The following is a 12,296-nucleotide window of genomic DNA, read 5'->3' on the forward strand; positions in this document are numbered from 1 at the left end:
AGGGTGCTAGCAGTAACCCTGGATTCTGAATTATCCTTTCAGGCCCACATCCTATCCCTGTCCAAATCAGGCCACCTCAACCTCTGCAACATATCCAGAATACGCCCCTTTTTAATCAATGATACCACAAAGCTCCTAATTCACTCCCTGGTTATTTCTCGCCTCGACTACTACAACTCCCTCCTCATGACAACCATTACATAGGCTATCCCCCCTCCAGTCTATCATGAATACTGCTGCCAGGCTCATCCACCTTACCAACCGTTCAGTGTCTGCTATCCCTCTCTGCCAATCCCTCCACTGGCTTCCACTCACCTAATGAATAAAATTCAAGATACTAACAACAACTTACAAAGCCATCCACAACTCTGCCCCCAGCTACATCACCAACCTGGTCTGAAAATATCAACCAAGCCGCTCTCTTCAATCCTTCCAAGACCTTCTGCTCTCTTGTTCCCATGTCACCTCCTCCCATGCTCGCCTCCGGGACTTCTCCCGAGCTTCTCACATCCTAGGGAACTCCCTATCCCAATCTATCCGGCTATCTCCTAATCTGTCCACCTTTAGACGATCCCTGAAAACCTCTTTAAAGAAGCCTATCCTATTGCTAACTAGAGAATTGTCTTTTATTTCCTCCAACAGCTTATCCCCCACAGCTACAGTATTACCTTTTGTATCACTCAACCCTTCTTCCTAGATTGTAAGCTCTAACAAGCAGGGCCCTCTGTTTCCTCTTGTACCACATTGAGTTGTAACTGTAATGTCTACCTTTATTTTGTAAAGTGCTGCACAAACTGTAGGTGCTATATAAATCCTGTATAATATAATAATAAAATAATAATAATAATATTTTAATAGTAAAAAAAACAAAAAGTCTGAGCATATTGGCCCAAAAAAGAATGATCAAGAGGTGTCAAGATATTTGTAAATTGTGATATCTCCACTTAACGCAGTATCAAACCTAAGAGCAAAAATGTATTACGGTTGTGCTCAAAAGTTTGCATACCTTGGCAGAAATGGTGAAATTTTGTCACTGATATTGAAAATATGACTGATAATGCCATAAAATGTATAAGGATAGTGATCCTTATGTAAGGATAGTGACCATATGGAGCCATTTATTATCACATAGTTGTTTGGCTAAAAAACTTTTAGATAGGCATCGTAGAAAATGCAATATACAGGGATATAGAAAATAGTAGTGATATAAACACACACACACACACACACACACATTGAACTGAATGGACTGGTGTTTTTAATCAACCTTACCAAATATGTCACTATGTAACTAAGGGTATACTAGCTATGGGCTTTAGAATTTAAGTTACTGTATGCCACCAGGATATACATAATATAATTTTATATATATATATATATATATATATATATACATACATACATACACACACACACACACACAGGTTTAATAAAGATAATACCTAGTGATCCTGTCAAAAAGGGCCTTCTGCAGACACTTTCTGAAGTGACAATTTTCTGCAATAATTTTGTGTGACCATTAGCCACCACTGACAATCAGTAAACCAATCCAGAGCAATAATCTGCAGACGCTGAAGTGAGTGAACATTGACAGAAAGAGAGTGAAAAAGGCTAGAGGAGATCAACAGTGCTGGGCAGGGGTGGACTGACCATTCAAGCACTCGGGCACAGCCCGAGGGCCCAGGGTCAGTAGGGGGCCCCATGAAATGCCCCTGGTACCTTTTATAGGCTTTTTTGGGTGTGCAATGAGTGTGGGCAAGGACACAGGGGCCCCATGATCCCCTATTGCCCGGGGGCCCCATGAGTTGTCAGTCCGCCCCTGGTGCTGAGATGCAAAAAAGAATAAAAAAGGTAAAAACAGAATTTACAAAACAGTGAAAAACACAATTGCTTATGCTATAAAACTAAATGTCTCCCCAGTTAGATCTACTTTAAATAAAACCTGAGATAATTCATAGTCATGTGACAATCCCATCCCATAATGTGCTTCCTTTCCCATTAGAACTGTCTTCTTTCTCAGCTGCTGCCGAATGATCCTGTTAAAGTAAAGGGCAATCCAAAGACTAAAATAATAAGGTCTTTATTAAAAACAAAAAAAGCTTAAACCAAGCAGCAATTATGTTTTCTTAGTTTGACATTTCCAGTCTAAGGAACCGCAAAGGGGACAGGGTGATTTCTATGTGTATTACATTACTACTGGCTGAAACATCAAGTATTTTAAATGCTTACTTACAGTGTTTTATTTCTTTCTAGAAACAATATGTATGCACTTGCAACTTTACTCATTACTGTCTGTGCTGGTCAAGGGAAGGAGCTAAGGTGAATACTGTAGAGCAACCTTTCTCCACCTCTTTTTTCTGTTAAATCCTCTTTATTAGGAAAAGGTTTTAAGAGCAATTACACAAGTACCTGAGAGCAGTTTTACATGGTCAGAATTACAGTTGTACAATGGGTAAAGTATGTGTGTACCTGAGAGGCAAGGATGAGACGGTGAAGCAATTGTAAGGGAAGGTAGGAGTACCCAGGGGACATGTCCATTGGGTACAGTACCAGCACTGAAGGTCAAGATGGTGCTGATCAAAGTCTGCAGGCAAGAAATGTGGGACCCAAGGCTCCCAGATTTTATTTTATTTGGCCATGTTGCTTTGGAGTTTTGCGATTACTTTTTCCTTAAACAGGGTAAAATGTGGTTTACTTTTGATCTTAGACATGTGACAGGTTTCAGACGGCCATGCTTTGGTTATTGTATGTTTTCATACCTTTCAGAACATGGGTCATGAGTGAAAACGGACGCTTCATAATACCCCCGGGTTTAGAGTGAGGAGTACTTTGCAGGGGGTTTTTAGAGAGTGGGGTTTGGAGAAGAATGTGTAGCATTGGGACCATAGCTTCTGAGGCAGGTTCAGCATGTGTGATAGAGTGTGCCAGGTTATGGGCAGATGAAGAAGTTGTACATAGAGTGATCATCGACCACAAGAGCTAAGCAATTAGGTACCATGCAATATCAGAGAAGCACTTTATAGTTAAATTCCACAGTTTCCACAGCTGCCATATTGCAGAAACAAGACTTAGTCGTGCTTCATATTTGTGAGCATGTGACGTGTCCTGCTTTGGTTCCCAGGTCCACTTCTACTTCTTCCCATAATTGTGAGGTGTTGGGTTAATTTCAACATTAGCACACTATAAAGTGTCAGTTCCAGGGAATGTGGGTCATCCCTGCATTTTTAGGAATGTTATCACTTATAAAAAGGGAGGAAAGTAATTTATAATGGTTTGATATGTATACATAGCCCTTCATTACTATTTTAAACTGAATGGGTTGTTTTACAAGGTGAGGGCTTTTAAGTTTTTGGGATCATTGTGACTGCAGTGGTTAGGGTACTCCAGTCTGAAAAAGTGTTGATCACGGGGATGGGTTAAAGCTTATAGCAGGAAGAACTGGAGATCCAAATATCTTTTGTAATAGGTGGCTGTAAAGCTATCTGGGCCAGGATGTTTAACTGGGTTTCAGGGGTTTGACCACCAATAAGACTTAGGTCCTGTAACTTGTGACTCTATGTGGGCCCTGAGCAGTTCTGGCATTTGTAGTAAGGATTTTTTGGTAAAAGATGGTTTCTGCATCATCATGAGAGAACATGCAACTGAGGTATAGCATCAGAAAGGTGATGTTGAGTTTCCTAGACTATTTTAGCAAAATTGCTGCTGTATGTGTCTTTCCCAATTTGAAGGTGGAAGGGTTTTTGGGATCAACTTCTTATAACCTAGACATCAGAAGAGATTCTTGTTTATTAGCTGTAAGGTAGAAAAGATATCATAAATGGGTGACACATTCTCTCTTACATGTCAATGCAATCTGGAGCTAGCTGATGCTGGCTGGGAGGTACACTAACTTACATAGAAAAAAATAGTGACACTAATACAGTGATCAGTGCTAATACTGTACGCTGTCACTGTACTAATGACACTGGCTGAGAAGAGGGTTAGAATCTAGGGGCAATCAAAGGGTTAACTGTGTGTCTAAAAATGTCTAATGTTTGTAATATGTGTTGCTTTTACTAACAGATCTGGCTGTTTTTTCTCCCTGCTTTGCAGGGAGAAGAAACATCCGGATTGCAGTTCTATGTACAGAGCCCTGTGCTGTTTGTAAACATGGGGCTCTGTGCTGTGATTGGACACAGCTGATCAGCTGGTCTCAGCCATAAATAATTGGCGGGGACCTGCTGACAAAATTGCTCTGTGTCCACCCACAGACACAGAAGCAAGCTTGCAACATCTATTTACATTGCTGAGGCTGCAGTTGCTGCTCGAGCAGTGAGTGGTTAAGCAATGAGCCTGTAGGGATTTGACATAATTTCCGTCTTTGACACCGTGGGCTGTTCTTTTTAACAAAATTATGTTAGCACATGTAATGCAAGTATATTTAAAATAACAATATTATATTCAAGTGTAATGAAATAATAATGAAATTATACAAATATTGAAGAACAGAAAAGATACAGACAGTTAAATATGTATTGCTCCCTCATCAGTGGAAGAAGGGCATTTTACACTGATGGTCAGTGGAAAGGACCCACTTAGATTGCTGGTAGGTGTTGAAAGGCCCCTTTACATTGGTGGTACATGGAGAAGGGTCCCCCATACATTGGTGGTCAGTGAAGACGGAAACCGTTACATTATTGGTCAGTGGAAGAATGACCTAATTACACTGGTGGTCAGTAGGAAGAATTTTCCTTACTTTGGTGGTCAGTGGAAATGATGTCCCCCTTACTAATTGATGTCATTACTTATCAGAGAGGCAGAAACTGTACCATGCTCAAGAAACCCCTAGCAACCTCCAGAAGAACCCTCGAAGCACACAGTAGTAATCTCAATGCTTTTGGATGTTTACACAAGGATGGCTTTTACAGGTAAATAACATTTCTAAATTATGTTAAATGCACACATAAACCTATGGGAAGATTATTGTTCGAATGAATGGTTCAATGACAGGATCTCTACAAAGACCAACTTCACTTTAGGCCCCAGAGGCACAACAAAGAGGTAATTTCCACAAAGTGTTGGGAGGGGTTATCCCCACCTAAGACAAGTAATTTTGACCTGCCAGAGGTTATAACTCTTCTACAATGTATCACAAACTAGAAAAAATAATTTGGCTGAAGTTACACTATAAATTATTTATATACCAGTCGTGCCACACAGAATGCAGAAATGTTTGCATTTCGCAGAGTAAAACTGACAGGGGAGAGACCTGTGTGTAAACAGCCCAGGTCTCTCTCCTGCCAGCAAGGATATGCTGCTGTGTATTTGTCAGCACAGCAGAGAAATACACAGCAGCATGTTTCCCTAGTAAAACACACACAGCACATTGTGTAAAACAGCACACAGTTAACCCTTTGATTGCCCCAGATGTTAACCCCTTCCTGCCCGGTGTCATTAGTACAGTGTCAGTGCTTTTAATTAGCACTGATCACAGTATTAGTGTCATTAGGATGTCAGTGGCAGTTAGTCAGTTCCCCCCCAGTGTCAGAATGCCCACCGCAGTCCCGCAGTCCCGCTATAAGTCGCTGATCACAGCCATTAGTAGTTTAAAAAAAATATATATATATATTCCTGTATATATACTGCCATTTGTAGACACTATAACTTTCACGTAAACCAATTAATTTACATGTATTGGGATTTTTTTTAGCAAAGACATGTAGCAGAATACATTTTGTCCTATATTTATGCCGAAATCTGATTTTTAAATTTTTTTTTACTGGATATGTTTTATAGCAAAAAGTCAAAAATGTTTTTTTTAAATTGTCGGTCTGTTTTGTTTATAGCGCAAAAAATTAAAAACGCAGAGCTGATCAAATACCACCAAAAGAAAGCTCTATTTGTGGGAAAAAAGGGCATACATTTCATTTATGTACAGTGTTGCATGACCGCACATTTGTCAGTTTAAGTAATTTATTTATTTATGGTACTTATATAGCGCCATCAATTTACGCAGCGCTTTACATATATATATTGTACATTCACAGCAGTCCCTAACCCTCAAGGGGTGTACAATCTAAGGTCCCTAACTCACATTCATATACAAGGGCCAATTTAGACAGGATCCAATTAACCTACCAGCATGTCTTTGGCGTGTGAGAGGAAACTAGAGTACCTGGAGGAAACCCACACAGGCACAGAGAGAACATACAAACTCTAGGCAGGAGGTGCCGTGGCTGGGATTCAAACCAACGATCATAGTACTGCCAGGCGAAAGTGCTAACCATTTAGCCACTGTGTTGCCCAGTAATGCAGTGCTGTATTGCAAAAAATGGCCTGGTCAGGAAGGGGGGGAGGGTAAATCCTGTGAAAGGCAAGTGGTTAGTGATGGAACATATGTCCAAGTTGGATGGTTTTCCCTGGTGGCAACTCAAAAAGTCTGGATTTCCCCCCATTTTCTGCTCTATTGGTAAGGGTTACCAGGACAAGTAGAAGGCTGAATCTCCACAGAGGGAACACGATTAAAATATGTGACAAGGATTGTAAATTTTATTTACTCTATCCAAAATCAGGGGAAAGGGTTGGTTGTACCTACATCTTTAAATCTCCACTAAGACATCTTTTTTCCTTAAAATCAGGGAACTGAATCTTTCACTATAAGATTTCCCATCCCTTTTTATTAATTTAGTTACTCACCTCTTAACACTCTCTAAAACCTCCCATGTCCTTTGAGATATTCTTAATTACAAGGCTTATTATTCCTGCGCAGTTACTTAATGTTGGGGGGGGGGGGTGCATCCATCCATTTCAAGTCAATAAATACTCCATCTGTACTTCCCCTATAAAGCTTTATTTACCCAGCTATAACAATACAATACAGAAGCAGCACAACAATGATGATTTGATCATTCATTTAGTACTATCAGATTTTATTTGAAACTGTTTCTTCCTTGTCCCGCAGCGACCAGATGCAAATTTAGTGCGCAATATGTTTCTGATTGTTTCTAAAGTCAGAGTCAATAAATCTCTTCTTTATGAATGCAATATTTTCCATCATGTCTAGAAACTAATATTTTCTTAGTAGTAAAGAGTAATAAAAAAATGACAATGTTCCAAAGTAATTTAACTTGAATACTGCCCATTCTTATTGAAAAAAGCTTGGTACATTTCCTCCAGACACATTATTGTATTTCTCATTAAAGGAGATTTATATCTGCTATTTTTAATTATTTTCCATTTATTATTTTTTTAGACTTCATCAGAAGACGCCGCAGAGTTTCATTAACAGCAGCCTAACGCTGAGATGAAATTATATTGAATCTAATTCTATCATACAAGACATGAAAATGGGCATATAAAAAGGACAAAACCATAATGTAATGTGAAATTAATATAATATTATTCTTCATTAAGGTGATTTCTTGTAAATTAATAAAAAAAATTACACAGAAAGATAGAAATACTAAAAGAAAATTATTTTTGGCATTTATAACAGTTCTTTGAATTAGAACACACTCTTTTTTTCTTCCGAATAAATATCATTGTATGAAACTATGACAAGCTGAACTGTCAATGGTGAGGGAAGGAACAATCACCACAGTCAGTACAGGGGTTACAGTTGTTCAAAGGGCAGCTGTATGCATAGTGCCACATTTAAAAAAACTGGTTTGTGTAAAGATAACAGGAAAATGTTAGCAATGATCAGAGTATAAAATATTGAAAAAGAAAGTGTTTATAGATATAGTGTATAGGTAAGAGAGATCAACTTCAAGCCCAAGTCCAGCTCACAAATTTTTTAAAACATTATTTGCTAGGCACACATGAAAACAAAAATAGCTCAAAGTCTAATGCAGGCCAAAAAAAAGAAAAATCGGTCGTTCAGTAGGCCAACGTTACCACCAACGGTAAAAGAAATTGGTCGATTTTCATCCCGTCTACGGCCGGCATTTCATTACTTCTGTCCCTTGCAGAGAGCTCCGCTATTATATTTGATATAAAAAAGTATTGCGGTTGCAACAATGTACAATCTTCAACAATCTACAATCTTCAAAAAAATAGGCCAAAACCCCGAAAAATGGCCAACCAATTAACCCACAAACGGTGCAAAAATCAGCCGATTTTTTTTTTCGGCCGAAGAATCAGCCAATTTTTTACTTGTCTATGGTCTGCATTAGCTCCAGCGATTCCGCCCTGCAGAATCAGTGATTTACTCAAATTGAAGAGTGCAAAATTTGGTGCAGCTGTGCATGGCAGCCAATCAGCTTCTAACTTCAGCTTGTTCAAATAACCTTTGACAAGAAAGCCTGGACTGGATTGGTTTGTGCAAAACTGCACTAGATTTTGCACTCTCCAATTTTCGTAAATCACCCCCAGCGCTCTGTGATGCAGCCCCAATCCTCTTCAGGATTGAATGGTGCCCAGAGCCATTTAAACCTCTTCATATGAGCAGTGTGTCATGGGCCTGCCTCCTGGGGTCTGGTCATAAAGCCACCCAGGACTCACAGGGAAATGGACATTTTGGACCTACTCACTACCAGAGGAGGAAGAAGAAGTGACCTGTGACATCACAAGGCAAACCATATACAAAAGGATTTAAATTTAAAAGGTAACTCCACTTTTGTGGGAAAAATATTAGCATATATATTGTTTACAATTGCGACTCAAGTCATATTGGTATTGAATATTAATAAAAATGACCTTTCCTTTTCAATCTACATTGCTGCAAAAAAGCAATGCAATATGGCTACCTGAAGACGTTCTGTACACAGATGGTATACAGAACACCCCATGAAAATGTAATTTCCTGCTTGAGTGATTGGCTCATTGATTTTCTCAGCAGTCTGCATTAAGATACAAGTCAGATCTTGGGCATCCCCTGCAGTAAAAAAGCCATTATTTGTGAGATACTTCCAAAGGGAAATCACATCTAAGTGCTGGTTCACATATATGCGGATTGAATGCGGTTTGAACCGCATCTAATCTGCATGACATGTATAAAAACATTGCTTCCTATGATGCCTGTTCACATATGTCCAGTGCACTGCCAGTGCTGATTCAGTGCAGTTTGAAAAAGAGTCCTGTACAATTCCTGAGCAGTGTGGTCCGGTTCAGGTGCAGATTACAGGCTATTGACTTCTATGGGAACCGTTTCTAACCTGCATATGTGTGAACAGGATAATTCTGAGAGCTAATCCTGTCCTGAACCTGATGTAAACCTGACATGAACTGGTGAACAACTACTATATCAATTAACTGTGAAACCTGAGCTTCAATCTGCAGCGCACATGTGTGAATCAGCTCTAAGGCTAGGTTTACACCTATGCAGTTTGCATTTGATCCATTTATGCAGTGCTCTTTGCTGTTCATTTTGCATTTTTGCACATGTGATTTTGATGCGTTTTGCGTTTTATTTTTTCAACTTGTTGCTGGACAGAATAAAATGCAAAACGCATAAAAAACATGCTACATGCTTTTCTGCAGCCTCTCCATTTAAATCTATAGAACTAAAAGCGCAACATTTTGTGTTTAAAAAAGTCCTTGACCCTTTCTGAAAATTGCACTGGGTGAAAATGAGATATGAACCTGGCCCTTAGGAAATCATGTTAAATGGACTGCTGTGCGTTTCTGCAAAAATGCAAAACGCAGAGGAAAATGCATAGGTGTGAACCTAGAATAAAGGGATGCAGACTTTGCCAGTTTCCTCATTAGAGTTCTGCAGGTGCAACAGTTGATTGATAATTATAAATCCACTCCCATACAGACTTACTCAGCACATGGACACAGACAAACAAGCAGCTATTTCTCCAGAATAACAAAAGGTAGGAATCTGCAATAAAGCGTGTTCAAATCTTTGCAATGTACTGTATATGGATCAACCAGAGGGGAAGGTTTTTTTTATTTTCAACAAAAGTGGAGTTAGTCTCAGGGGTGGACTGAGCATTTGGAAACTCGGGCACTGCCCGAGGGCCCGGGGTCAGTAGGGGTCCCCATGAGATGCCCCTGGTACCTTTCTCATAGGCTTTTTTGAGTTTGGGCAAGGACACAGGGGCCCCATGACCCCCTATTGCCCGGGGCCCCATGAGTTGTCAGTCCGCCCCTGGTTAGTCTTTAAATATGCATTCTTTATAAAAAGAAGACACAGGGAGACTTCAATGGGGAGGGGGAGATTTGTTTTCAAAATACACTGAAGTTGGGTTGTGTGGAGCAAAAGGGGTTACATCAGGTTGCCAAAAATCTGCTGTTTTTAATTCAAAACAGTTTTGCACCCTCAACCAATCCTACCTGCTGGTATATTAGCTGGTTACTATTCCCTTCTGCCTTTCCAAAGCAATGACAGGCAGGTAACTTAATTACCTTATTTATGCTCTGCTGTATCCTAACATTGCTCTATTGTTAGGTATAAGGTTCATTTTTTTTAGCAATGAGTGATCTTCATTAAGTTGATGGGGAAGGTAAATTAAATGAAGTTGTTTTTTGATGAACTTTAAATAGCTGATAAGGTTTAGCTGTCTATTATCCTGGATTTGTTCTTGTGCCAATCAGGTTTCCTTGTTAGTAGCTGGGTATATGATGTTGAGAAATAGAGGAACCCTAAACTTTCATACAAATGGACAATAAAATCTGAAAAAGATGTATTTAAATATTTTCTAAACTGTTTTTTTAACTTTTCCTTCCTATTAATATTATTTTTTTTTTTACTGGGTACTGTCTTCTTCGTGCACATCAAGAAATACAGAGTCAACTGTACGTTTCTGTTTATCAATAAAGCCATTGAGTAAATCAGTACTGTCTGGCATGGTAATCACATGACTTTGCTAGTAAACATTTTTCAAGTAAATGTCCCCTAAGCACACAATGAACTTTGTAGCTAATTTTGACAATATGTTGGCGAAGACAAAGCTCTGAGAGATCACATCTCTTCTCCCTAATTGCGGCATACAACTAAATTGCATTTGATTACCTTAAATGATTTATATCTCTCTGAACTTATCACTTCCTCGACACTGGAGCATTTTCCATCTTCAAGAATCTCCTAGAAATATAATCAATTATTTGTTAAGTTCATTTAAAGCTTTAATCAGATTTTTATTACAGAAATTCAGTCCCTCCACTGTTACCTTCTGCCTCATTATTCACGTAGCTTTACAATGAGTAAATAAAATTGAATCAGTAGAGGTAAAAAAGTGAACTACGGGCTTGGGCACACCAGAGCGTGGTGCCGGGAAACCAGTGTTTCATTCACATTTACAGCACCATGTTTAAAAGGCCTTAAGTGTGTGAATTGCTGCAGGTGTCAATGTATTCCTAATGACACACCAATCACACATTGCAAAACAAGTGCCTTTGCCTGCACGGATAGCTTGGTATCGCAGTGCCAAGTGATCCAGTTGAAGTGCATTTGTTGAAGTAGTGCGTGAACTACCTTTAGTGCGATCCAGTGCGATTTCAGCCCATTTAAATAAATGGTCTGAAAATCACACCACATTGAATCGCTGTGTGATTCAGGTGTGAACCAACCCTTAAGGTCCATTTTAAATCCAGTGTATGTTCTTTCCCATGGAGAAAAGCTTTCATAGAAAGAACAATAATAGTGTGAGTATGTGCAACAATATTTTTTCATTTTACTACTGTGTGTGAGCTGCACAAGGCCATACCTAATATATCGTGTATATGCAACTCTCAGGAGCGGAGTCTTTGTAGAACCTGAACTATAATTTGTTGTATAATGAAGTTTGTTCTTTAATAAATTTTGAAAACAGACTATTATGAGGATTAATAAATAAGACCCTCCAACACTGCCAATTTCATAAGGCTTGCATTGCTCTCCTACTGACTTCTCTTTACCTCTACATCTAATTAAGCTCCAAGGAGCAGGGCCCTCCTATCCCTCTTGTATTGAACTGTATTGTTGCTGTATTGTCTCCCGTTATATTGTAAAGTGCTGAGCAAACTGTTGGCGCTATATAAATCCTGTATAATAATAATAAAAATAATGAAATATACTCTTTGCTCTCTAGTCTAGGTCCTGTTGGTTTCTCCATGGCCAAATTGCTTCCCTCATGATTCCTTCCCCTAGACTCCGTGTCTCCCTCCTCTTCCTGCCCTGTGCCAATACAGATGTAGCACCCCTCAAGATAGGTGCTAGGTGTAGATAGTTCGATTTAGTTTGCATTTTGATAGGTACATTTTGTTGTCAAATTGTTGTTAGGTAAAAGCATAACTTGCACACGGTAATCAGGGTTGCTGTGTTCTGCTAGTCAGGTCTGCTCAGCTTGCTCAGCTTCTGCGAGCCTGTTAGCTCCCTCTTCATCCAGAAA

At 39.3% G+C, this 12,296-nt stretch overlaps 2 protein-coding genes across 7 annotated transcripts in view; one reads left to right on the forward strand and one right to left on the reverse strand.

Annotated features, from left to right (window-relative positions):
• The window catches only part of LOC149451705 (uncharacterized), a 44,095-nt gene extending 36,664 nt beyond the window's left edge, over positions 1-7,431 (forward strand). For 3 of the 5 annotated variants that reach the window (XR_016314994.1, XR_016314993.1, XM_089690285.1), the window contains 3 exons: positions 2,254-2,319; positions 4,792-4,907; positions 7,232-7,431. Coding sequence is in view for 1 of the 5 variants with exons in the window: in XM_089690285.1 (XP_089546411.1) it covers positions 2,254-2,319; positions 4,792-4,907; positions 7,232-7,286 (237 nt within the window). In the remaining 4 variants the exon portion in view is untranslated. The remainder of the gene's footprint in view (positions 1-2,253; positions 2,320-4,791; positions 4,908-7,231) is intronic. The other 2 variants (XR_016314995.1, XR_016314996.1) reach the window with 1 other exon arrangement.
• DNTT (DNA nucleotidylexotransferase) overlaps positions 1-12,296 on the reverse strand; it is a 432,122-nt gene that overhangs the window by 297,875 nt on the left and 121,951 nt on the right. For both annotated transcript variants that reach the window (XM_089690283.1, XM_089690284.1), the window contains one exon: positions 10,940-11,011. In XM_089690283.1, the coding sequence (XP_089546409.1) occupies positions 10,940-11,011 (72 nt within the window). The remainder of the gene's footprint in view (positions 1-10,939; positions 11,012-12,296) is intronic.

This window comes from Staurois parvus, unplaced genomic scaffold (assembly GCF_062004578.1).
Source record: "Staurois parvus isolate SC_StPar_1 unplaced genomic scaffold, SC_StPar_1.0 ptg000525l, whole genome shotgun sequence".
NCBI classification, from domain to species: domain Eukaryota; kingdom Metazoa; phylum Chordata; class Amphibia; order Anura; family Ranidae; genus Staurois; species Staurois parvus.